This window comes from Melanotaenia boesemani, chromosome 6 (genome assembly GCF_017639745.1).
Source record: "Melanotaenia boesemani isolate fMelBoe1 chromosome 6, fMelBoe1.pri, whole genome shotgun sequence".
Lineage (NCBI taxonomy): Eukaryota > Metazoa > Chordata > Actinopteri > Atheriniformes > Melanotaeniidae > Melanotaenia > Melanotaenia boesemani.
In genome coordinates this window covers 20,298,732-20,325,652 of record NC_055687.1, presented here as the reverse complement: position 1 = coordinate 20,325,652, position 26,921 = coordinate 20,298,732, and the positions used below count along the sequence as shown (strand labels likewise).

General features: G+C 40.8%; 1 protein-coding gene across 3 annotated transcripts; it reads right to left on the bottom strand.

Annotated features, from left to right (window-relative positions):
• Positions 1 to 323: 323 nt before the first annotated feature.
• On the bottom strand, positions 324 to 26,146 carry setd2 (SET domain containing 2, histone lysine methyltransferase). Of its 3 annotated transcripts, none has more exons than XM_041989268.1 (22): positions 25,785 to 26,146; positions 20,488 to 20,609; positions 16,301 to 16,322; positions 12,150 to 16,183; positions 11,889 to 12,020; positions 11,519 to 11,647; positions 11,185 to 11,308; positions 11,010 to 11,087; positions 10,801 to 10,898; positions 10,521 to 10,653; positions 10,075 to 10,209; positions 9,859 to 9,987; positions 8,643 to 9,725; positions 8,457 to 8,505; positions 8,020 to 8,368; positions 7,201 to 7,930; positions 6,616 to 6,741; positions 6,027 to 6,163; positions 3,980 to 4,091; positions 2,823 to 2,897; positions 2,594 to 2,695; positions 324 to 2,037 (listed from the first exon to the last, which is right to left on the bottom strand). In XM_041989268.1, the coding sequence occupies exons 2-22, from the start codon at positions 20,514 to 20,516 to the stop codon at positions 1,876 to 1,878; spliced, it is 7,968 nt and encodes a 2,655-aa protein (XP_041845202.1). In that variant the 5' UTR covers positions 20,517 to 20,609; positions 25,785 to 26,146; the 3' UTR covers positions 324 to 1,875. The 3 variants fall into 3 exon arrangements, with proteins under 3 accessions (XP_041845202.1, XP_041845203.1, XP_041845201.1); XM_041989269.1 differs by lacking the exon at positions 25,785 to 26,146 and adding an exon at positions 22,675 to 22,821; XM_041989267.1 differs by lacking the exon at positions 20,488 to 20,609.
• Between the last annotated feature and the right edge of the window lie 775 nt (positions 26,147 to 26,921).

The following is a 26,921-nucleotide window of genomic DNA, read 5'->3' as shown; positions in this document are numbered from 1 at the left end:
TGGGACTGAGGATTGAGAGGAAAACAGTGCTGCCTCTATCCACTCATCACAGGTCTCCTCCATATTTAGAGTGCATTGAAGTTCTCTAATGAAGGCAGTTGATCACTTTGGTTCCTGCTTGCTAGGGCTGAACATCTGGCTCGGGACAGTCAGATTGCACCACAGTGGAATTCATGCCATGTGCACCACTTACTGAAGGCGAGAGACAATCTAAAACAGAGCTGGGTGTGCACTTTGCTATTAATCATGTAGCAGAAGTTACATTTGCCTAAGTAGTGAAACTCATCCTCAGACTTGGGTCAGCTGCAAATCAGGAAAATAGATGATTTTACAAAAAACAGTTTATTATCTTTTAAAATGTTTGTACACTCGGTATGACAATGTGCTTACACAATACTTACAGTAAAGTAGGGTGGAACTTTTTACATAGAAAAATAATAATAAAAAACACCACCAATAATAAGAAAAAAACAAAACAAAAAAAACTTTAATATCTCCCCCAGACACTGAAATAAAATAAGAGGGCTTTGAGTTTGACAGACTGTGGGAACTGCATCAGGAGAACGGAGCTGGTGAGGATGGGTGGTGACCCTTCTCTCCTGCATACAGTTTTAGTAATTTTACACATTATTTACACTTTCAACCATGAAATGATAGTCCTTTTACAAAGTGTCTGCTTATTTAAACATTCCCAAAACTATTATTCAATATATTCACATATAAAGCAATATACATGTGTTGGAACTTTATTTAATGCAATTTAATGGGCTGAGAGAAAATGTTGACCTAATGCTAAAGAGACAACCTTTACTGTCAACTGTAAAACCCCTGGAAATTAATAAGGGACAGTTTGTGGAGCAAGGCTGACCATCCCAAGTGTTAATGTCTAACTAAAGGTAACTGTGGTAAAAAGACTCAGAGCGGACGTTTGTGTTTTTTTTTTAGCAACTGTTAAAACTGCAATGCTACAACCTTCATTTTCAGTATCACCACTGTGTAAAAAAGATCTGGATAAGAAATGGAGGGGAAAAACGGATACATAGCTAAATAGCACATCACAGAATGGATTTAAACCCTGCTCTTGTTAATTGATAAAAGACAAGAAATCATTGACCACTAACCCCTATTCCAACCTGCTTGTTATTTGCTGATCCCTCAGCATAAAAGTTTTTCCCAGTGAGGGCACATTACTTTAAGCAAAAAACATGAAAAATGTAGGAATTTCCATAAGGAAACCACACACGCCTCAGCCGGCAACATGCATTCATAAAACAAAAGACACTCCAAAGTCTTGTGATGAAGGCTGGGTTTGAGGAGTGGAAGCTTGGACCTCCACAGCCCAGTTAAAAGCAGCACCAGATTCCGAGTCAGTGGAAAGGGGCTGACACGTGCACAGGAAAAAGGAGGCTGTCAAGGAGGAGTTGCGACTGGCCTGTTCTGTCATTGATCCATTTTTAACAGTGGAAACAAACATCGAGTGAATTATTTTTAAATAATCCTCATTCAGGGCTACGTAAGTTTAAAAACTGGAATAGAGGTGATCATCTCAGGAACATTTAAGAGCCCAAATGAGAGGAAAAAAGAAATCTAAAATTGAAACAGTCTGCGAGAACTATAGCACCCCTCAGTGTCATCCTTCGCAAACACTGCAGCTGGAGTCTTGGGTTGTTCAGCAACACTCGGGCTGCTGGGCTTCCCATGCAATCCACGAGGCCTGGAGAGCTTCTTTATGCAGCAGTGCAATTCTTAGCCATAAATACAAAAAAACAAAAAATAAAGAAACTACTTCACTGTTCAGGCTGGCCAGATCAAATGTGAAGGAGTGAATGGAAAGGCAAATCTGTGCTTCTCCTGTGTGAGCGCAGAGGCAACAGGTCAGTACACCTCGGTGTCCTCCTTGGGTCTGTACACAGAACCAAATCTCTGCATGTACTTTTTGATGTACTCCTTGGTCTTGTGCTTCACATTCTCGTTGCACTCGAGGTCCTCAGGGTTTTTGCAAGCTTTCAACTCCTTATTCATAACACCATGAGTTAGCTGTAACACAGAGCAGGGATGACAAGCAAGTTAGGAATGTTTCTGGTCGCCAGATTACAGTAAATTACACATATCTACGATGTGGTGAAGCGCTTGGATCATTAATCTCTCATAGTGACTTTGCCCTTTATAATTTGAGAAGATAAAATGCCTTCTCTAAACGAGTGAAGCCAAACTTGGTCTTTCAGTCTATTCCACCCATGTCCTCAGTCCTGGTATATTCAAGTGGCAAATCAGATATACACAACCATTGGGACCCAACAGGAACCATGGAAAAAGAATGCAGCCCATTGAGCAAACACTGGCTAAGAAAAGTGTTTGTTCTATTGTTTTTTTTTTTTAATAAAGGAAGAAGCAAAGAGATATGGAGAAAAAGGATAAAATTTAAAATGTCTTCTTCAAGAAGACAGAAAACAGAGATTGAGGGAAATCAAATGTTTAGTTTTGGTTTAAAGAAAATTTCCTTTAATGTTTAATGGCCACATAGAGGCTAATAAAAACTTTGAAGTCTCACTAGCTTGTGGAAATGCTATTTATATGTTTATTTTCAGCTTACCTTTCTAGCCAGGTGTTTGAAATCTTCTGTGTTGCTGATGCGTCCCGATTTGCAGTCTGGCTTCCGATAAGGATTTAGACATTGCACTATGAACTGGGACATCTGGTCCACACAAACAGAAAACACGTAGAGGCAAAAATAAAACTTCAGTGCAACTAAAAGGTGCAGATATTTATATCAGGAGCAAAGACATGCTTTTTGGGGGTTGTCCACAGAAAATCAGGCTCACCTCTTTCCGAAATGTCTCTTTACTCTTTTTAGCCAGTTCACTGGAAGTATCTGCTTCGGCTGTTTTTGTAGAGAACTGAAACATGTTCAAAGAGGAAAACAATCCAACTAAGATGCTTGGATTATAATATTTAATAAACCATTTGTTTTCCATTTGCCACAAATGAACTTCCATTCAGTTTTTTCGTTACTTTGCCATCATGCAGCTGTTATTTTCTGTGGCACATCAACTCAGTCAACATGCCAACTAGGACAGCTGCTCACCAGCTACTTGAAACAAAGCAGGGATATCCTGTCAGGATGCTGCCCTCCAGCGTTCCACAACAAAGGCAAGCAGGCAACAACTGACTGCCTTGACAGGACCCTCAACAAACTGGCTTAAAATGCAAACAAAAAGGCTTTAAACAAACTGAGCTGTGGTGAGGGATGCAAAAATAGTAAACTAAAGGTTTTTGTAACTTAAAGAGCGTGTTTCATGTCTTTAGGTCCTGGATGTGTGAAGCTGCAGTTTAAAGTCGTGATGTAAGGAGTTCCACAGCTGTGCAGCTGTGCTTGGAAAGAAACATTTAATAAAATACACTATCTCTCATCTCAGTTTAATCTTTTCTTTTTAAACTCTGCTACATCTTTTCAAAATGAAAGACTGCAAACAAATGAATGCTAAACCTGCCAGATGGTTTCCACTATCCTCAGAGTCAGGATCAAAATGAGGCAGAGAAGATGAGCTTAGTACTGCCCTCCCCTCCTCCCCCTTCACAGCCTTGAGGCCGAGGGACAGACAGCTAAGTAGAGGGTGGGGTGCATGGCCTCCCTTAACATTTATGTCTCCATACAGAATCCAATGAAGCCATTTTGTGAGGAGTTTTCAGTAATGAGTTTGTAACATGCATCTGGACATGATGTGCAGAATGCTTTTCTTTTTTCCTTTGCTCTTTGCGAAAAAAACACTGAAAGTAATCACTGGTGCTGCATCTTCAATTACCTCAAGGAACAAACACTATAATCATGTTCTGCATCCAAGTTCAACAGAAAAGTGGAGCACTGTCACATGAGAGAAAGCAGGTTTCCTTTTCACTCTGGCTATTTTTAATAAAATTCACAAAAGTCAAATGCACAACTTTTTAAGACAGCAAGAAACAACCAATGCTTAAAAATGACCTTGGAAGGATTCTCATCATAGGTAGGTGTTCCCAGGTCCATCTCAGATTCATGGTCTACACTAGTGTTGTCACTGCTTCCTTCCCAGGTGGGTGGGTCCCACTGGGTTTGCCTGAGTAAAAATAAAAATAACTTCAGGATCATAAAACACTATATTGCCAAAAGTATTCACTCACCCATCCAAATAATTGAAATCAGGTGTTCCAATCACTTCCATGGCCACAAGTGTATAAAAATTAAGCATCGAGGCATGCAGACTGTTTCTACAAACATTTGTGAAGGAATAGGTCACTCTCTGGAGCTCAGTTAATTCCAGTGTGTTACTGTGAAAGGATGCCACCTGTGCAACAAGTCTAGTCATGAAGTTTCCTCACTCCCAAATATTCCACAGTCAACTGTCAGTAACATCATAACTAAGTAGGAGTGACTGTGAGTCACAGCAACTCAGTCACAAAGTGGTAGGTACCATAAACTGACTGAGCAGTGTCGGCGGATTAGGCACATAGTGAGCAAAGGTTGGAAACTTTCTGCAGGGTCGATTAATACAGACCTCAAAACTTTATGTGGGCTTCAGATCAGCTCAAGAACAGTGCAAAGAGTGCTTCATGGGTTGGGTTCCCACGGCCGAGCAGCTGCATCCAAGCCATACATCACCAAAAGCAATGCAAAGCGTCGGATGCAGTGGTGCAGAAAACGCTGCCACTGGACTCTGGCTCAGTGGAGATGCGTTTTCTGGAGTGACGAAATGCACTTCACCATCTGGCAATCTGATGGAAGAGTCTGGGTAAGGCGGTTGCCAGGAGAGCAGCACCTGCCTGACCACATTGTGCCAAGTGTAAAGATTAATGGAGGAGGGATTATGGTTTGAGATTGTTTTTCAGAAGCTGGGCTGGCCCCTTAGTTCCAGTGAAAGGAACTCTGAATGCTTCAGCATACCAAGAGGTATGGGAATGGGAATATTGGGAATGGCCCTTTCCTGCAACATTACTCTGCACCAGTGCAGAAAGCAAGATCCATAAAGACATGGATGAGTGAGTTTGATGTGGATGAACCTGATTGGACTGCACAGAGTCCTGACCTCAACCCGATAGAACACCTTTGACACCTGGAGGTAGTTGACGCTGGTGGCAGGTAAGTGACACTAATGCTGTAGGTGACGTAGTTCCGGGGAGACAGCAGATTCAAACTAGGCGCACCCAAACATTTATGCTTTCATTCAATTGTATTTTGTGCCAGCCTAATCAAAATATTCTTTAAAGTAGGAAAATAATGTCTTTAAAAGGTACACTCTGGATCACAGCGGGGAGGATTTGGCCAGCCTGACAGATTTTATAGATCGTTGTTACGACAGAATTGTCATGGGAAAACCTAACAACACGTCAACACCCTCCACCTCATCTAAGGCCAAGAGACAGCGAAATGTGGATTCACCTGGAGCTATTTCACCACCGGGGAACGACTCAACGGATGTTCTTATCTCTATAGATAAGAAACTCAGTAGTTTTGATGCGCGTTTGAGCCTGATAGAAATTCTCCACAAGGAGTTCCAGGCGCTCCGTGAATCATTAGAATTCAGCCAGAAGCAGGTGGAAACTCTGGCTGTAGAAAATGCCGGTCTCAGAGAGTCGGTAAAATCCCTCACAGAGGGCTTGACCCGTCTCTCGGAAGAAAACATGGATGAGTGAGTTTGATGTGGATGAACTTGAATTGGCCTGCACAGAGTCCTGACAGCAACCCGATAGAACACCTTTGGGATGAATCAGAGCGGAGGCTGAGAGCCAGGCCTTCTCATCCAACATCAGTGTCTGACCTCACAAATGCACTTCTGGAGGAATGGTCAAAAATTCCTATAAACACACTCCTAAACTTGTGGAAAGCCTTCCCAGAAGAGTTGAAGCCGTTATAGTTGCAAAGGGCCATATTGAACTCATTTGATTAAGAATGGGATGTATCTTACGTTCATACGAGAGTCAAGGCAGGTGAGCAAATACTTTTGGCAATATAAACATGGCAAAAACATGCAACACACATCTTGCGCTATACCAACCTTGTGACAATATGGTAGTAGTAGATTTTTCCTTCAGGGTCCCGGGCCACTTTCCAGTTAGGAGGTAGGACAATGGTTTTGGGTTTAGGGGGAGAGGGAGGAGGCAGGTCTATCACATTGTTGGGTACAATCATTTCCTAGTGAAGAGGAAAACATACAGAATAAGTATCAGCAGAAAATGCATGCAACTTCACTTTCAAAAACATGTATGGAACATACTGGCAGCCACATCACTATCTGTAGTGGTCTTGCAGCTTAAGAGAACTTCTGACAATTTCTTCCTTCACCTATCGTACAATCCTTTCTTTGTCTACATTAAGAGGTGTGCACACAACATAAGTAAATGAGTACTTTCTTCATTTAAATAAGTGAATGACCAATGAATAGTGAAGACACCTGAAAGTCATTCAGTGCTCCTTAGTCACATCTGAAAGTTCAAGCTGTCTCTAAGGGCAGCAGGTCTTGGGCTGACACAGCTGTTAAAAGTTGTGAAATTCTGAGGTGTACCACCCCCTTGTGGCCACACTAAGATAATAAAAATAACTTCAAACCTTGACTCTTTGTACTATAAATGGATTGTGTTTATTACCTGCTGGACAGTTTGGGAAGTGACGATGGTTGTTACTGTGCCTCCCTGCTGCACTACCACTCCCTGTTGATGACCAGGATACACAGGCTGGCCATGCAGGTAGCTGGCTGCTGGTTCGGTGTATGCCTTCAAACAGAGTGTGCAATTTCATTGATTAATCCTATTAACTTCCTATTAACTTTATTTAAGTGGCTTAGTATGTGATGAGTTGGGTTCTAGTATTCAACAGCATTTAAAAAAAAAAAAAACAGAATCAAATGTGCTGCATTACCAGTTATGTCGTGCTGCGACTGACGAGTTTAAACATATTCCTTTAATCTCCACACCACACTATTGTTACTCATTTATTTCTAAATCCTCTGATTAAAAATACACAAATCATTAAGGCAAAACACAATGTGATCACCAGTGTAGATGAACAACCAGATGCTTGCTCTTTTGAAAGGAAAATTTCTGGATCTTATTGTAGCATAAACTGTTCAAATATCCATTTTAATAGTGACAAAAGCTAATTCAGATGTGGACAATGAGAAAATCTAAATCAAATCCCCAGTGAATGTCACATTAGAGGCAGAATAACCTTACCTGTATGACAGGAGTGCTGGCCTGAGGGTAGGCAGTGGGGATGCTGTAGATGGTCTGACAAGGCTGACCTTGGTAATAGATGGCAGTCTGTGTCTGAGCCTGTCCTGGAGCTGTGGGATACTGTTGTGCAGGCTGCGTCTGCACCGTCACTGCCTGCTGGGTTGCTGGATCCCAGAGAGTGGTGTAGCTCTGCTGGCCCTGTACCTGGGGGGCTGATTGGGCCGGCACAGAGAGGACAGCTACTCCTGCATCCTGGGTTGCTACAGTTGGCTGGGCATACTGCTGGGGGTTGCCAGTGGTGAGGTTAGTGGTGGTGATGTGCTGAGAAAGATTAGATGCTGGAGTGGTTTGGGATGTGGAGGGTGGAGACGGCAGGCCCAAGTCTGAGATAAGGCGCTGAGGAGGAGTTTGTTCATAGCTGATGGTGGGCTCAACGGCAGGGGTAGGAAGAAGGACTTTGCCGGCATTGGGGTTGGAAGGATCCACAAAAGTCTGGATGGGATATCCAGGAGGATAGGTGATGAAGCTAGGGCTAGAGGCGTAGGCCAGGGTCGGGTCATAAGCCATAGTCTGGAGTTGCTGCTGCTGCTGTTGTTGAAGTTGCTGTTGCTTCTGGGCTTCCCTCTGAGCAACTTCCTGTTCAAACAACTTTCTACGCTCCTCTGTTGTCAGCTTGTTGCGCTCCTTTCCAGCAGCTCCTCTTGGAGTCTTGCTGTTTGATGGGTCAAACCTTAAAAATCCAAAGAAGAATACAGCTAAGCACTAAACTTTGTTATGAGAGAGAACACTACTGACGTCAAGAATCCCATGAGTTCCTACCGTTCCTCAGTGCGTCGGCTGCTCCTCTCATAGGATGAGGGTGGTGGAGACAGGGAGCGTCTTCTCCGACGCTCCGAGCTGCGAGAAGTTTTGTCTGAGACTCTGTCCCGATCCCGATCCCGATCCCGGTCACGATCCCGATCCCGATCCCGGTCACGGTCACGGTCACGATCCCGATCTCGATCCCGATCTCGATCCCGATCTCGGTCTCTTTCCCTGTCCCAGTCTCGATCCCTGTCTCGGTCATAATCTCGGTCATAATCTCGGTCTCTCTGCTTCTCTCGCTCTCGTTCTCGACTGCCAGAAGTGGTGCGTGGTGTCAAAGCTGTGTCTCGATCTCGGCTGCGATCTGCCAAAAGACATTTATTACAAACACATGCAATTACAAAACTGTAAAAAAAATAACTTAAATCGACTAAGTTCTGGAGTGACCTTACCTCTTGTTTCTTTTTCTACTTGACTCTTCTTTGGTATCCTGTACACCTCCTACAAGGACAATGTCAGCTTTAACTTCACAATGAAGCAAAATACAACTGTTTCTACACATAAATGCTTTTTTCACAATTTATTATATACAGTATTAGACAACGTTTGGCCTTAAAATTGGCTCTGTTTGAACACACCTTCAAATCTTTCCAGCTTTCCAGAAGTCTGGCAGCCATGCCACTTATGTCCAAAACATTCAGTTGGGGCTCCTGACTTCTCTCACTCTCCACATCTGAGACACCTTCCTCTTCATCCTGAGAAGGAGTCCCCATCACTGATGGCTCGACGGGCACTGCTGTGACCTCAGAGGACGCAGCGGCTTCTGGTGTCTCAGAGGTCAGGGGGGCATCAGTGGTAGATTCACCAGAGTGGGGCTCACTGCTTGTAGGAGGTTTCTCAGTCTCCTGTGCTTCTTCTTTTACCTCCATATTTTCTGAAGGTTGCTCACTAGGAAGATCAGCAACATCTGTTTGGCTGGGTTGGCTTTCTGGCTCATTAACTTTATCAGTGGGCTGGTCTCCTTCCAATTCAGCTTTTTCCGACACCATCTGGCCAGTCTGGTTCTCTGCACTCTCCTGTTCATCAACAGGAACTTGTGACTCTATCTGAAGTTCAGATAGTGTATCTATCTGACCTTCACCTGTGCCCTCTTTCAGGTCTGAATCCTTCCTTTCAACATCACACTCATTTTTGTCTTTCACAGCCTCATTTTCAGGTTGCAGCTGAGCGCTTGAACTCATCGCCTCCTCTTCATGTTTCTCTTCTACGACTTCTTTCAAAGACTCACTTACAGATTCTTTCACTGGATCAGCAACTTCGCCCAAAGGCTCTTGCTTTAGCTGCTTTCCATCAGAAGGATCTGCATGCGAATTTTCATCGTCTTCTTCATCCTCCTCCTCCTCCTCCTCCTTCCCATCAGATGCTTTGCTAGCATCAGAGAGAGCGCTATCCAGACTGTTTTCACTGATGATTTTAAGACGTCTGTAAACAGCAGGTTTGGAGGTGTCACCATCCAGTTCTGGTCCCAGTTTGTTGGAGGAACCATCAGGAGTGTTTAGTGGAGTTTGGGCACGGGAGGTGTTCTCACTGGAGTAGCCGTCCATCTCAGCCTGCTGGGGGAGGGTTTTTGTTTGAGCCCATCGCTGAATGAAGGTCAGGACTCTGCTTTCCTCCAGCATGTTCTTTGTTGAAATGGGAAGTACAGCCAGGGTCTTCATAATCTGGAAGCAAATCATGACATGATCAAAAACTGAGTGACTGTATGTGTACCATAAACATAGGCTTCATGATTTGATTAGTGAGTACTCCAGAGGAATATAAGTTTTTTGTCTTTTTTTTTGTGATAAATCTCACCTCTAACTGCAATTTGATGTTATTGGCACTGTTGCCTTTAGCTTCAGAAAGCTCCACCATGAAGATCCATAACAAAGATAATCCATGATGGTCTAGGAACTGCTTCAGGCAAGATGGATTCTGAGTATCCTGAGCAATGAAAAAAAAATGACAATGTGGTAAGGACAGCATATACCAATAAATAAATACACAAGGCATCAACTGCTTGGGTCATACTTGTATGAGCTTGAGACAGATGAGTTTCTGCTCCATGGTTTCCACCCGGACCATAAGTCTGCAGAGAGACACCACCTGTTTCTCATCATACAGGCCTTCTCCATTTTCCAGTAATGCTTCCAGCTCCTCATCCACCTGTGAAAGAACAACATGAGGTCATATAAACTGTAAAACTAAAACACATTATTTTGGATATAGACACATTTTAATATTTATGTATAAACACACCTGCCAAAATTTTTGTATCAGCACAGTTATACAGGCTAATAAATAAAAATTCTTTCATTAAAATGTCTAAACATGTTTTGATAATGGGACCAGCCATGAAAGCTTTAATAAGATGTTGGCATACTCCTGTACACGAAAACCTCTTTGTTTAAGAAAAGTCTCAAATACTTTTCAAATAGATGGTAGAAAGATACTCCAATGTCACAGATCAAACTGACCGTGGTGAGAGCACTCTTTCGACTGCGGTCTTTCTTCATCTTCCCTCCAGCTGCTCGAACACTAACTCTGTTCTCTCCACCCAGGAAGCCTCTGCAGCTGGTTGCCCCACAGAAGCATTTCTGTGCTTCTTTCCTGCAAGATAAAATAAACAAAGATTGATATGCAATAGCCAAATAATCTAGGTACTAAAACTAACTATGATTATTTATGTAAATGACATCGTATCTATACACATGCAACAAAAACAGACAATGTAAAGTAACTGCAGAATAACAGTACCCATATCTCTGAAACTGGTAGTCAAATGTCAGTTCAGTTCCAGCAGTGACAGCCTTGGTGGTGAAAAACCCAACTCGAAGCTGGCCATTAACAGTCCACTGAAACAGGATTAAAGGAAATAAAATAGAAATATATATGGTATCAAGTAAAACAGTCTTATAAAAACAACAATACATGGTGTACTGGAGGCTTTTCTGTTGCTTCTGCACCTTTTGGGTTTCACAGTTTGGTTCACAGCTGTGGTTCATGAACCGAGAGCAATTACCCTTCAGTGTTGCATCAATAATCTGGAGAGAAACAACATGATCCAAGTATTTAAGCTTTTCTGAAATCACTCAAAAGAATCTGGTTTGAAACACTGCTCTACGTTTTATTTTTACTTACTTCGTTATTCCTTAGAGACATGAAATAGTAGTGAATGTTTTTATTGCGAGCGTATTCTTTAACCCTTGTTTTGAACTCTTTGTGGTCCAACACCTCACCGCAGTATTCCAGGACAAATGTGTTTCTAAAGTTGCAATAAAAAAAGACAATACAGCTTAAGTATTTTATCTCATTGTCCGCAAAAATCTCTGACATCAAAATCTTCTTACTGAACAAAGAAAATCTTTACAAAGTAGCTCAAATGCTTCTAGTATAGAAAGCACCTCCAGCAGAACTACATTTAATAAACACGGTTCTTTCCAAAACAAATAAAAAATGTACTGAAAATGCTTACGATGCCAAGTCTTTAGCTGCTCGAAGTCCCCAGCCTTTGTCTTCTGTAAGGATAACCTCGAAGTCTGCGTGCTGTTTCATTTGAAAGCGACGGTTAGAGCAGTACGCTCCATTCAAGCACCGTGATGAGCTTTAAAAAATAAAATAAAATAAATCAAGACAAAAGTGCTAATACTAAATGCAAAGATCAACAGTTTTTAACAAGCCTCTTCCAGGTTTTAACTGCCAACAGCAAATAATTAAGCAAGTTGTGAGAAATGAAATAGGGCAGCTCATAAGTGGCATTTTTCTACAGATTCTTCCCATGATAAACTCATTTTTATTATCATTTTATAGGAAAACACCAGCTCCATAAATAAAAATTAACTTACCATTCAATCATTAGCAGTCTATTCAAACAGTCTTCCCCGCAGGCTAACACTCCCCGTGCACGGTCCTCTCTAGGCAGCACTGGGCACTCACACTGCATCCTCTTGATATCTCGATGAGATTTGCTTTTCTTTCTGGAAACAACATTTCAACAAAAAACTTTCATAACTAAACCTGAAAAGTACCTAAATGTTTATAATGAAGTTATGCTGTGCATAAACATGTCTGTGTATATCTGTAAATCTGGCTGGACAGCAGCTTACCTCTCAGTCAAGTACAGGTTTTCCTCAATCAAGTCAAAGTAAGGGGGCATCTTTTTAGACTTGGCCTGCTCTTTCCATCTGGAGGCATCTTGAAAGTCCCGCAGAGTGTATGAAGGTCGGTGCACCTCAGCTTTTACAAAAGCTTCCTTAGAAACATCAGCATCCCCTTGGCGGTCCTTTTTGCTTGAAGGTCCAGCTTCAGCCTCGTTATCTGAGTCCGACTCGATTTCTGGGCGCCTTTTCTTGGGTGGACCTCTTCCTCTGTGGGGTCTAAAACTTTCCTCTCTAGGGGGGTCAGGTACGACAGAGCCCCTGCTGTTACTGCTTATTTCATAACCTTGCACAAAGCTTGATGAACCCGGAATGTTCAGCACACTGCATTCATCAGCTGTTTTACTAAGACTAGAGGATTTATCCCCACTATAGTCATCATGGTCATTAGTAAGAGAGTCAGGGTGGATTTGACTGGGAGTTTCATGATAATGTTCATGATCATGGAGGTAAGGCTTTGCGCTAGTCTGTATGTTTGGGAACTGGTTTGTGCAGAAGGCAAGATTTTGTCTGTGCTCTTGGGCCTTCAAAATGGCTCCAGTTTGTATAGTGTTTGCTAACTGTGGCCCGTGACTGCTATCAGGCTGCTGGCATGTACTAGTAGGCTGTTCTATTTGAGAAAAATCCCAGCCCAGGCTGAATCCGCTCTTGTTGTTGATATTATCCACAGTGGAGAAATCATGATGTTGGTAATGCGAGTAGATCTGTTCATTTTGGCTGCTTATCTCATGTTGTTTGAGCCCTTTCTCACACTGACTGGAGTTATCGAGTATCGAATCTGTTGCACTTCCATGGGTGCTGAGATGATCAGCCACAAAAGGCTGGGCACTGATGGAGCTGGAACCCTCTGAGTGACTGGTGCTATCAATCATATTGCTCTGGGACTGACACACCACATGGATATTGAGTGAGTCATTTACACTGGGCCTTGTTGTGGGTTGTATTAGCTGTAAACGGACTTGATTTGGGACTTCATGGATATTCACTCCAGCTGTTGTATGGGCGTTGGGCAGTTCTGAAATATTAGCAGGTCTGCACGGAGAAGTGTCCCTGTCATCTGGAGCTTTTGTCACAGAAGAATTTTTTGGCACGACTACAACAGAATGCAACTGTTTCATAGCCTTGTCGCAATCAGAGTCATACTCAGAGTTGTCACTGTCGCTGGCTTCACTTTGTCCTCCTAATTCACCCTGACTGACTGGTGTTCTTTTAGTCAAACAGCTCTCCATGGATTTATGTTTGCTGTTATCAAAACTCTGATTTTGTGTCTCTGCAGCTGACTTAATTTGAGGCATTTCATCTCTGCACACAGGCTCATCTGTGTTAGATTTTTGCAAAGCAGTAAGTGCTAAGTCACAGTGGTCAATGCTGGTGCTCGCTTGTGATGGTTCACTTTGGTCATTGTACGTACGGGTCATGAATAAGATGTCTGAAAAGATGTCCTGCTTGGCGGGTTCAGTCTGCTGAACTGGTTTGGAATGTGTAGCAGCTTCATGCCAGATACAATCTTTACCGTCAGTTCCTTGTTGGATGCTGTCTTTAGCAAACTCAATTTTCTTGACAGATATCACTTTTTTCACACTAGGCTTATTCTCTGCACAAACTGCTCTGTGTGCATTATCACTGTCTGAGGCGTCCTGCCCGACGATATCCCACCGCGACTTTCTAGTAGTGCAGCCACTTTTTTTAACAGTATCTGGAGTTTGCTGTCCTAGCACAAGTTGATTTTCAGATTCAAGACATGTCAGATCAGATGTGAGTGGCACACTTGAGTCAGGCTGGTTTTCAACACTGAAAACTTTATCAGGCTCAACAATCTCTGGTTTAGTGTTTGGCTGTACATAGTGTGTGACTGCTGCATCGTCCGTATCAAGAGAGGACTTTGGTGAAGGCGAACGATCAGAGACTTTCTCTTCCTGTTTGCACGTTAGACTCTCGTCACTTTTGCATGAAATTGTGGCAGCTTCGTCTAAGTTCACATGTGACTGATTATCAGAGGATAGGCTATTCTGCACATTGTTTTCAAGAGTGATGCTATTATCCTTCATGCTTTCACTTGTAGTTATAACCGGGGCATTAACATCATTTTCCATTTCAAATCCAGATTCTCCTTCTTGCTCTGTCTTCGATGAAGATTCTTGCACAGTCTTATAAGTAGATGAGGCTCCCTCTTTAACATCCAGATTACCGTGTTCATATCCACCTTGTTGTGAATCAGATTTTTCTTTTTCACTCTGAGGACAAGATTCTACTGTGGTTGCACATGATGGTGCTGTGTCAGGATTGTAAAATATGTCATTTGATTGTCTATCATGTCCAGGTGATTTCACAGAAGATCTAGAAGGTGTTATCTGTTTTGACTCTGCCCTATCTGTTTTCTTTTGAGAGTCTTTATAGTTCTCCACAGGGCCATCGCTTTTCTCAGAAGGTTGTGATTTACCTTTATGATCTGCCTCAGAATCACTGGAGCTGATTTTTTGGTGTTTGCCATGTGTTTGAGACGGGGTAAGAATACTGGAAGAAGAGGATTTACTGTTGGTCTCTGACTTGTGATGACTGCTAGATTTACGGTAACTAGAGTCTGCATCAGGGGAGCGTTTGTGCTGGGAATCCGAGTCTGATGATCGCTTTGAAGTCCTTTCAGATTTTGACGATTGTGTTCTTTTCTCAAACTCTGAAGAGTGAGAAGAATCTACAGATTTAGAGCCTTTCTCAGATTTTGAATACGAAGAAGATTTTGACTCTCGATACGAGCTTGAATAGTTGCATGACCTGCTGGAGTCACTTGCCCTCGTCCTCGTTTTCCTATGATCTTCTTCAGAGTCAGAACTATCCCGAGGTCTGTCTGTGCGAGAACGAGAACGTCTTCTTTCCCTGCGTGGAGAACTCCTGTGTGATCGTCGATCAGATTCATGATAGTATGATCGATCAGAGCGAGATCCTCTGTCACCTCGGGATCTCTCTGATCTGGAGTGTGATGAACTTGTTCTTGACCCTCTTGATCTAGATCGTGATCTAGACCTGGACCTTCTGCGATCCTTGTCTGATCGAGATGAGCGTGAGGATGTGGTTCTAGAATCGCGGTCTGATTTGGAATAACTGGACGACCTTTCATGGATCTCTGACCGCTTAGAGGAGCTTCTTTCCCTCTCCCCTACATGTGACCCAGAGGAAGATTTTTTAACTTCTCTGCTTCTGCTTTCAAAGCTTGTTTTACTTCTTGAATCAGCTGATTTGTGACTGGAAGACGTGTGGGCTAAATCACCATCAGATTCTGAGCATGGGGGAGCACCATCCGATTGTGACCTGGTTTTCCTTTTGTATCCATTATCCCGATCAGTACTGCTGGAACTATCGCCATCTTTTCCTGAGGAAGCATCTGGCTTTTTGAGGCTGGAATCTTCCCTTGTTTCCAAGGCTTCAGTGAGATCATTTTCAGAGGAAAACATTTCAGAGGCATTCTGAAGCTGAGGCTCTGGGAATTCAGCTTCACTGTTATTTGCTGATTTTGTCAAAACATCAAGTTCAGAGGGGTGCGGGTCTTCTGTTGTAACAGACGGCTTCTTTTCGTGCACAGATACATTCAAAATTTGCTTTTTGAAATGCATCTTTAATGAGTTTGTTTTTAATCTAGTGGAGGATGAGACAGATGTTTGAGAGAGTGTCTCTGCTCTGGATATTGGCACCAAGGGTGTCAGCTTTTGCTCAGTTTTGCCTTCTGTATTCTTTCCCGCTTTGTCCAAGGTTGACTGTGACAAGGCAGCATGAGGTTCTGCGACTGACTTATCAGGACTGGAAGGGATGAAGAATGGACTTTGTAGAGGTTTCTTTGTTTGCGAGAAGCTGAAGGACACTTTCTGACGACCCTGATCTTCAAGGTTGACCCTCATCTTGGTCCCTTTTGGCAAGAGATGGTTGGACAAAATGACTCTGGGAGACAAGCTTTTTATTAGAGCTGACTTTGATAGGCCCTCGACCTTTACCTGCAAAAAAAGAACCACAAAAAGATGCCGTTCCACACTTTCATAGCAAATGCTACTAAAAAGCTAAATTAAGAGAAAATAAACTTTATAGTCATTAACTTTATCAAGTTAACTTACCGAAGCACCACTCCCTTCCTCTCTGTGGTGACATGAGAACATGAAAGACAGAAAAGATAGAAATCAGTTTGACGACTCCATGCAGCACCACATCCACAAAACTTTGACAAACCCTATTATTAAAGTAACTTTGCAGGATGTGGAAATTACATCGAAGCACAACACCAACTGTCCAGTTTGAAGCGTTTTAACTCCGCTTTTGCATTTAAGAACAACAGCTTTGGTTTAACATGAATTTTGATTTATAAGAGTTTAAGATAACAAAATGTATAACACAATTTTAACCAACATCTAAATTTCTTGAGTTGATTCCAACTCAAACCAGAGAAATGATGGTATGTGTTTAGAGATTCTACGTTAGATAGGTGCATGGACAATAATAGTAAGCAGTTACATAGACAGCGATAGTGGTAGAAAGTATGTCATTGTCCAGTTGAAAAACTCTTTGCTCAACAGGAATTTGAAGTACCTAGGAAGATTATGCGAGCAAATATGAAAACAAGATGCAAACTACCCACATGATGGACAGTGCTCATGTAAGCTACTATGCAGAAAAAAGCAACGACAGACATTGTGTGAACAGTTTACATGTTCAGTGAGATCACTTCAACAACAGCAGCTAAACAGCTTGTAACTTGCAGGATTTTTTCCCCCTTTTAGTCAAGTCTTGAGTAAATGCATAACACATTCATTCAGACTAAGAGCAGCCAGACATGAGCCCATTAGAAACTAAACAATATGTGTTCAATCTTGTGTTCAGTGTTTTAAAAGGTTTAGTCTCTTGTAGTTATTTCTATAATAATTTTCTTTCAAACTGAACTTTCGCTTTATCACTTTGTTATTGGCATCAGAAGCTATTAAAGTTTTGTTTTTCCTTACACAGAGAGAAGAAAAATGTTTGACTATAAAATGATCTAACATGAAAAACTAATACAGTAGCTTCTGAGGCTAAGAAAACTGCAATAAGGTGAAAGCTGGGACAATACTTGCCCATTTTGTCCCTCACTTTGTTCTGTAGCTTAGCTTTAATATTTAAGTATGTGACTCTTAACTTTTTGCAATAAAGATTTTTGACTTAAGCTTTTTTTTCTGTATTCAAAAGAAAAAAACTATCTGCATTAAATTCATGCTATAAAAAAGTGTAGACATTTTCAAGCTTGTTTTGTAATAATTGCTGTCCTCTCAGATTATATTAAGTACAGAAATATTTAAAGACTGACTTAGGATTTTAGGTCTGTACACAGTGGATTTGAAATTAAACAATGTGAAACTAAAGTACTGCTTTTGGGTTTTAACTAAAAGGGCTTAACATTCTTAAACTGTGTAGTAATTTAAATAGGCAAAGAAGCAAAACAATTCTTAATTTCTAATATATTGTCAAGAATTCCCTGACAGAGTGTCTTTCTGGCCTGAAGTCTGAAATCCATGGACATTAAAAAGAGTTCAGGTTTCCTCCTTTGTGAAGCTTTTCCAGGCCTTCACTGCAGCTGTACTCAATTATTTATTAGTGGGTCTCTGCATTTAGTTTTGTTTTGAGAGTGAAACACAGCTTGATCAGGTTGAGATCAGGCAAATGACTGCCATTTCAGAATATTACACTTCTTTGTCTTTAGCATTTGTACTATGAGGCAGCCTCTAATCAATAATATGAATGAATTTAAGCAAAGATACACTTCAGAAATCTTTCAGCAGCTTCCACCTTCATGTCACATCATCACTAAACACTGGTGAGCCAGTGCAGATGGGAGCCTTGCTATTCCACTGCTTCAAATTGGTTTCCAGATAATGTTATATGCTTTGGATCATGAACGGTGCCAAGCCTTCTCCCTAGATTTTATTTATTTACTTCCTTACACCAATTTGACAGATGGTGATCATGATTCAATCTGATTCAAGACTTTTGTTCCAGAAATTGTTCATCTTTATAAAATGTTTTGTCAAAATATGAATTTGGCCTTTCTATTTTTAAATACTTATAAATGATTTGCCAATTGTATTTTCTCTAAATAAGACTTTACTTAAGGTTTACCGGAGTAAATATTTATTCATGTCATCAAGTGTTTTCCTCACTAAGCTGTACATTGTAAAGAGTTGAGAAAAAAATTACACAATCCTTTTGTGCAGCCTAATTATGGACTGATCTACTTGCACTGGAAAGTTATTTGACTCCATGTTTATGGAAACAGTCTGTGAATTAAACATTTTGAATGACTTTCTATTCATTTACACTGCTTAATTAAATTTGATAAAGGAGAAGCCTAAAGGACCATGGAAAAGCCTTTAAGTCAATTACTTCATTTTTTTGATGGCATGGGCACCACATACATGTATATCTAAAGCCCTTATTTACAATAATAAAAACTATTGTACCCGCTAACATAAGGCTTTTCAGTGCAATTTGAAAGTGTTTAATTGCCACCGAGTCCCACATCAATGTAGGATTCATGGTATTTAATGGTTCTAGCTGTGCAGGGCACTGACGCAAAAACAATAGCTAGATGCAGACTAATTTTCACTGTAGATGCTGCAGTTTAGGCTAAAATAGTGGACACCGCTCATTTTTTCTTAATAGAAACACATTGGTTAACATCAATAGTAGCATCTCAAATGAAGTCTGAAACTGACAGCATAAACTTACATGGTCCACATTATCATATGGTTTGCAATCTGGACCGTTTAGCAGCGGACCATGGGCCTTGTTGCAAGACGTAAATTCTGTGGTTGAGAAAATGAAGCAACTAAACACCTGTCTGAAGCAATGTGATCTTTAGTATTAGCTTGTGTTGGTCATTTTACTGGACTTCAGTTGTACAAACATGGCAGCATGTGTTTTTTTTTTTTTTTTTTTTTTCATGCTGTAAACATGCCTTCTACACAAAGACTACTCAATCCGGTCCTGGTTTCAATGTCTTCCTGCTCCAACACATTAGGCTCAAATTAATGAAACATTGTGCGGAACTTCATAGGTTGTTAGATCCACTGATTTTGAGTCAGGTGTGTTGAAGCAGGGAGACAGTGAAAACCTGCAATCTGGTAAAAACCTGCAGGGCTGCGGCCCATGTGGGACCGAATTGAATAGCCCTGATCTACAAAACTGAAATTAACGCCTGCTTTTCCCTAACAGCAGAGGCAAGAAATAAAAAAAAATGCCAATATATAAAAGAATATTAATAAAACTTTTTGTTCTATTAATAAGTGTTTCCTTGGAGTAGGCTTAATGTTGAATGTTAGGCAATAATTGGGTCATTTAATCCCTCAGGATTTGTTTTCTCTCAACCTTTAAAATTAGACACTTCTTCTAATAACAGAAACCTTGTTACAGACCTATAACAAGAAGCTTTCATTCACATCATTCCTTTCTGACACTTACTATAGTAACTTCATCATCTTAGCTTCACAAAGAGTTTTTTTTCTTTTAAATATATTAAACATGAGCTACTCTAATAGGTATAAACTGTTTTGCTTTAAGCAAATACATGTGGATAACCAATAAAAAAGGATATAATAGGCAACACCAAGCACTATTCATCACTATGCACAAGCAGTGACAAAACACTGGATTAACTTGTGGCTCATAAAGCCATTTTGCCATTACAAAGTTTGTTTAGACTTTTCATTACTTTGCCTTCCACTACAGACAGTATTCATTCTAACTGGGTAAGAACTACAGCATTATTAAAACTGTAATAAAAGGGATGGGCAAAACAAACAAAAGAAGAAAAACAGAAAAAACATGATTATCAATGCAGAAGGAGATATGCATGCTTTATGTTTTGCATAAAACACCTGCTTAAAGAGCGAGTACATGTTGGCCAGTTGTAATTTTGAAGGGAACAGCGATGTGTGCTTATGTACATAGAACTTTAGTTAAGCATCCCAGGTGAGGGTTTCCTTTGACCAATCATTGATCTGCAATGTTTTTACATCCCTTATTAACATTGGCTCAGCTCACTAAACACCTCGGCTGAGGTTTAACTAAAGAAAGTAACTAATACTTAGTACTCCTGACAATGAAAATCAAAAAGAAGCCAAGTGGATTTGAGTGGAGCCATATCATGTAATGAAAAAACAGCCCAAAATGGTAACATGGCTTTAGAACTTTGTCAAAATGTTTTATCGGCATAGCGTGCACAGGCTTCATTAAACATCAGTTTGACAAGCATACTATTATTTGTGCTGTCTAATACCTGATCTCTGACTTGAGCAGTGTGTCCATTGAGAAACTCGTCTAGGATTAGTAGGCCTGAAGAGGCTGCTGGCCAAGAATAATCCCAATCAGAGAAATGACCCATCCATAGTGACGCCACACCTGACAAAAAGAAAAATAGATTTGCAATGAACTGAGTTTCTTAACCCATAACAGCTCAAAGCTTCTCTGTCAGCAAAGTTATACTTTTAAGACGTATATCTTAGGACAGGTGTTACCAATGAATTGATTTTAACCGTTTAAATGTTAGCAGTGTTCTATATTATGCTAAATACATTGTACTTTGCCTGAACAATATATAAGCAAAAAAAAATAGTAATTCTGCTGGATTCTTTTTACTGTTAAATACATTGATATCAACCCAGTATGTTTTTATTTTAACCTGTATATGTAACAAAGTGAAAATTGTATCTTTCCTATAAGAGTATTCAGCTGTACACAGTTATAAGGTCCGGATTTAATAGATAAATTCCTGTAAGAATAGTTGAAATTGAGATTTGGTAACATGCTGTGACTGATATACTCGTTTCTGCACCATGAGCCTTCCCGTCCACTAAATGAGTTTGCCGTTCAGTCTCTGAAGTCTTTCCTATTGTAAGAACACATCTCCAGCAGCGACCCTCCACTGTTTAAGTGCAAACATGAAAAGCAATCAAAGAAAATCCAAATTCTTTGTACAGCAATTATCTTTTTACATCTTTCTTTGCCTTGACCCTATGTCTGAGCTCTATACATTGTGTACGTCTTCTCACACCAGACACAGCTCTAGAAGAAAAAAAAAAAACAAATAAAGAGACCACTGTTTAAACTGCTCAAATCACTGTTGGGTGCCACTCTTTCTGCAAAAAAATCCAACTGCTCAGCCTTGCTTGATGCTTTGCAACCATTCATCTTTCTTGCGAGGTCATTCCAGAGGTTTTCAACAGGGTTCAGACCTGGAGATTGAGCTGGTCATAACAGGCTCTTGATGTGGTGATCCTCCATCTACACCTTGATTCCCCTTGTTGTGTGGCCTGTAGGATTGTCCAGTTGAGTTGGGGAGCCTTGCTGAAGCACCCCTGCTCATCATAATCCTCCTCTATATTTAAAGTCATTGCTAATTACTGTGGCTTGTAGGCCTCTCCAGGTCTCAATCTAACCTTAAAATGACAAGGTGTAGAGAAAAGATGAAAACTGGGGCTCGGAGAAGATGATCTTACTCCAGTCTTCTTTTATTCAGTCCTGTTGGTCTTTTTCAAACCTCAGCCTGAGGTATTTCCTTCTCGCCGACTATGGTGAGTTTTGCATGACTCTAGTTCTGCCTGTAGAGCCTGTTTCCATATGTCCTTGCTGTACAAGTCTCAGTTTGCCACCATGGTTGACAGCCTATGGTTCTTGAATGATGAGTTTGTGGTGATCCCTTTCACTTCAAAGTTGCTGAACTTTGAACTGCTAGACTGTAGCTTTGTTCTCTTCATAAAGCAGAATTAAATGTGCTTGCATAGAAAAATACTCAAAGAAACAGATTTAAGAAGAAATAGCGGTGGTCTCTTTATTTATTTATTTTTTTTACCAGAGCTTTAGGTAGAAATTCAGCAATATAGTGGATACTGACTACTTAAATGACTAGTCTTTCTTTATATTAAGTCCCAGGCAATTAATTAGAGACTTCATTTAGGAATATTTCTGCCTGAAATAACTTTTCTTTTTTTTATTTTTTATTGCAACTTCAATCTACACTCACTGGACACTTTTTTAGGTACACCTATTAAAATGCTTGTTAACACAACTAATCAGTCACATGGCAGCAACTCAATGCATTTAAGGATGTAGACATGGTCAAAACAACTTGAAGAAAAAACTGAGAATCAGAATGGGGAAGAGAGGGGATTTAAGGCCACATCTACACAGAGAAAAAAAGATTTAGTCCCTAAAAACTTTTTTGTACAGACGGAAGCTTTTCCAGAAAAGTGTGTCCACACAATTCTATAGTATCAACGCCAGGCCAGTAAGTAGCACTGCCACAGAAACACATAAAACTGAGAATAAGATATGAAGCATTCATAGATGCAAACCACCACCAATAAAGAATCTCCCCTCCTCCCCGCACACTCCTCACTGCATACACAGAGTGGTAGTAGAGCGTGTGGACAGAATTAAGTTCCTGGGCATCCACATTTCCTTTGACCTCTTCCTGGACTGTGAACACTTCACATCTGGTGTTGAAGGCCCAACAACAGCTCTTCTTTCTCGGGAAAGAGAAGCGGATAGGACTCTCTTCTCAGTCGCTCTTGAACTTTTACAGAGCAGAGCATCCTGTGCCTCAGTGTGACAGTGTGGTATGGCAGCTGCACAGCACAGGACAAGAGGAACTTAGATCAGGTGGTGAGGACAGCTCAGAGGACTGTGGGTCACCATCTACCAGATCTGGCCTCCATCTATAACTTCCGAGTCCAGAAGAGGGCCAGACACAGGGCAGTTGACCCCACCCACCCAGGCAATGCACTGTTTGTACTGCTTCTATCAGGAAAGTGGTACAGGAACATTAAACCCACCACAAAAAGACTCAAGAGACAGCTTCTTCCCCAGAGCTGTGAAAGTAATGGTTAGTCCCCCTGTATTTCAACACTTACACCCATAAAACCCAAGTATGGTGCTGAGGGGTAGGGGATCCCTGGGTTTTCAGTATTTGCTTAAAAGGGGTCCTCAAGGAAAATAGGTTTGAAACCACTGATCTAGGTTGTAAACACCGAATGGAAAAGGGTGGCTTTACAGAGCTATTCATTTTGGGAACCGCTTTAGAAAAGCAGTGGTTTCAGACTCACAAAACGCGGTTATGTGTGGGAAAAAAAACATCTGAATGATAAACAACTGTAGCAGAATCACCAAAACCTGCTCCCTGTGTGGACAGGGTCTAAGTGACTTTGAATGTGGCATTGTTTTTCGTGCCAGATGAATTGATCAGAGCATTTCAGAAACTGCTGATCAAACGTGTTTTTCACACACAACCATATCTAGGGTTTACAGGGAAAAAGAGGTAAATATCCAGTGAACAACGGCTGTCTGGGGGAAAAAAAAGCCTTGTTGATGTCAGATTAGAATGGGCAACTTAAATAACCACTTGTTACAACTATGGTATGCAGAATACCATCTCTGACCACACAACACTTAGAGCCCTGAAGCAGATGGGCTACAATAACAGAAGACCACAACGGGTGACATTCCTGTCAGCTAAGAACAGAAAATTGAGGCTACAGTTTGATCAGCCTCACCAAAATTGGAAAACAGAAGACAAGAAAAACTTTGCTTGGTCTGATGAGTATTGATTTCACCCATGATATTCAGATGGTTGGGTCAATATCTGTTGTAAGGAAGCATGCTTTGTATCAGCGGTTGAGGCTGGTAGTTAATGTAGTGAGTTATTTTCTTGGGCCTACCAGAACATGGTTGCTGACCGTGTCCATCCCTTTATAACCATAGTCTTTATGACCTCAGTGTACCAATCTCACGATGGCTACTTACAGCAGGATAAAGCACCAAGCACAAAGTTCAAATAATATCAAACTGGTTTCTCGAACATGACAATGAGTTAATTGTACTCTGATGACCTTCACAGTCACCAGATCTCAATCTAAAAGTGCACCTTTGGGGTGTAGTAGAGCAGAAGATTCACATCATGAATGTGCAGCCGACAAATCTGCGGGTGCACGATGCTATCATATCAATCTGGACCGAAATCTCTGAAGAATGTTTCCAACACTTTGATGAATGTGTGCCTTGAAGAATAAAGTCAGTTCTGAAGGCAAATGGAGGTCCAACATGGTACTAGCAAGGTGAACCTAATAAAATGGCCACTGAGTGTGTATTTTGGTCACGCTTTTCAGAGTTGAACTTTGAATGAGGCAATTCATACCTTAGATCAAATGGACCAGAGAAAAATCCCACGCTTCAATTCCATTAATTCCAACAGATATCACCTGATATCTGAATTCAACTATATTGGTTCGGATTTTAAAATGTGCATTGAAATAAAAATGCATACCCTTACTTGTTTAATAATTGTGCAGGCTGTGTATATAAATTGTGTACACTATGCCAAAGAGTATGTCTTAATAGCGCTCAATAATAAACGACTTCTACTGGTGTGTTGTCCTATGATTTCTGTTATCTACTGTTGCAATATGGCAGCTTGTCTTATGTTTATCAGCTTTTAGAAAATAATTTCCTTTTTTCAGCTTGGTTGGCTGGTAGTTTCTACTCCTGTTGCGTGCGTTGAGAACAACCATAAAAAGACAGTTACATACACCGAGAGTTTATAAATAATGCCATGGTGGTCGATGAGCGAGGGGAGACAGAGATGGGTGCAAGACGAGTAAATAACACGCATTTAATTATTTTACACGTCGACAAGTTCGACCTGTAGAAAACAAAACATGTTTGGTAAAATGTATTTTTAATTTGAATTAGCACCACAACAGTGAATTTAAATGAACAAATGAAAATGGAATGGCAGCATGGCCTGTGCGGTGGGGGGAGATGAAGCCAAAATATGGCCTTTAAAAGCATGCATGTACCTACTGTTAAAACGAGCAGATATTGTGCTTACAATAGTTCAGCAATGTCAGAATTATCAAACAAATCTTGATAAGAGAATATAAAAGTTGCTAGTTGGCAGATAACAGGGAATCGTTTAAATAACCGACTGTGTCTTTAGGTAATTAAATACATCAGAATCAGCTGAGCTAACTTTGGTAAGCTAGCAAAGGGCTCTCGGGGGCCATACTATGAGATAGCGTTAGCTCGCGCTGTGGCCCACATAATGGAGCATATTCATTTAATAACTGGCCAGCAATTTTGTAATTGAATGCATTATATATAATTCGTTTAATTTGGCGTTATTCAACTACGTGACGTATGTATGTATGTATTTGCGGAAAAGGTTAGTCGACGAACTCCCAGAACAACGGGGCTAGCGCTAGCAATGTTAGCCAACTCTTCCACTGTGATTAGCAGCCTGTATGCTAACGTGACTATTGTAGTTTTTCTACTTTTATGTGCTTCAAGTATGTATGGTCACTGTTTTTATTCATTGTAGCAGCTCGTGGGTTTTGTACAATATTTAAAAAAGTGTCGAGGGTTTGATGAACACTTCTATTTCGGTTTACAATTTACACGTTTACAAAGTCCATTTACCCGGCTTTGCTAGCATGCTAACTACTGGTGTTTTGTTGTGTAGATACTGTGGGATCAGAACGAATGAAACCGTAAATAAACATAACTGGTTCACGAGATACTTACTTTACGAAGTGTTTAAGGTCACAGGGTTCCCCCATCCTCGAAATAATCGCTTAACGGCCCCTTGTAAAACATCAAGCATCAACGTATGCCGACGTCAAATCCATACGGAGCTGTCTGAAATGATCGTCGGCTCAGTGACTCCAGCGCTGCTGCTGCGCCCCAGCTTCAGCATGGTTGATGTTGGTGCAACCGAGCTAGCATGTGCTCACATAGTTGATCAAGAGTTTATGGCGAGGTGAATGACCCAAAACCTCACCACAAACAAGCAGAATGAATCGTTTGGTCAATCAGTCAGTTATAGGCCTGAGCACATAATATGTTTTAAATATTTTAAAAACACTGATCTCCAGTGTGCCCCTGGCTGTGGCTGCTGTGTTTAAAATCACATGATGGGGGCACAGCTGGTGCGAACCCGAGAGAGCAATACCGACCGGGACACCTAACAACCGAATTAAAACCACATTTTCCCACTGAAAATAGTGAATTAAATAATGGTCCCATGCCATGTAAGAGTAAAAGGCCTCACAAAGAAGATATCTACACTGAGAGAGAATACAGTTGTGGGTGTATTTTGCAGAGTTGCATCTGTTTTTAATATTTTCTCCACTTTATGGTTGCGATTAATTTCTTTGGGTGCTTTGTATTTATTTTTAGCTTTCATAATAACAGATTTACTAAAAGTTTGTTTTACATATCTTGTTCACTTTGTGTCTCTTTGTGACTATATATATATATATATATATATATATATATATATATATATATATATATATATATATATATATATATATATATATATATATATATATATTCTCAAACGTGGCTTATCGTGCCGTGGTTGATCTGTAGCACCCTAGGCCATGTTATACTGTAGCTATGCTTGACAATGGAATACTCACGATTCAGTCATCTGTCTTAGCAACTTTACTAGTTAATCTGTACATCTGTCAGCTACTGCATGGTACGCACATGAGTAAAAATTAAGTTTACTCGTCCACTTTTTGTTCTGGAACACAAATGACTTTATTCGCTAAATAAATAAGCACTGCTGCGTCTTCCACGCAGAAGCAGGATAAATATGAAAATCATTTTGAGGTGTGCTTGACAGAGAATGTTTTCATGTGCAATAATGTTTAG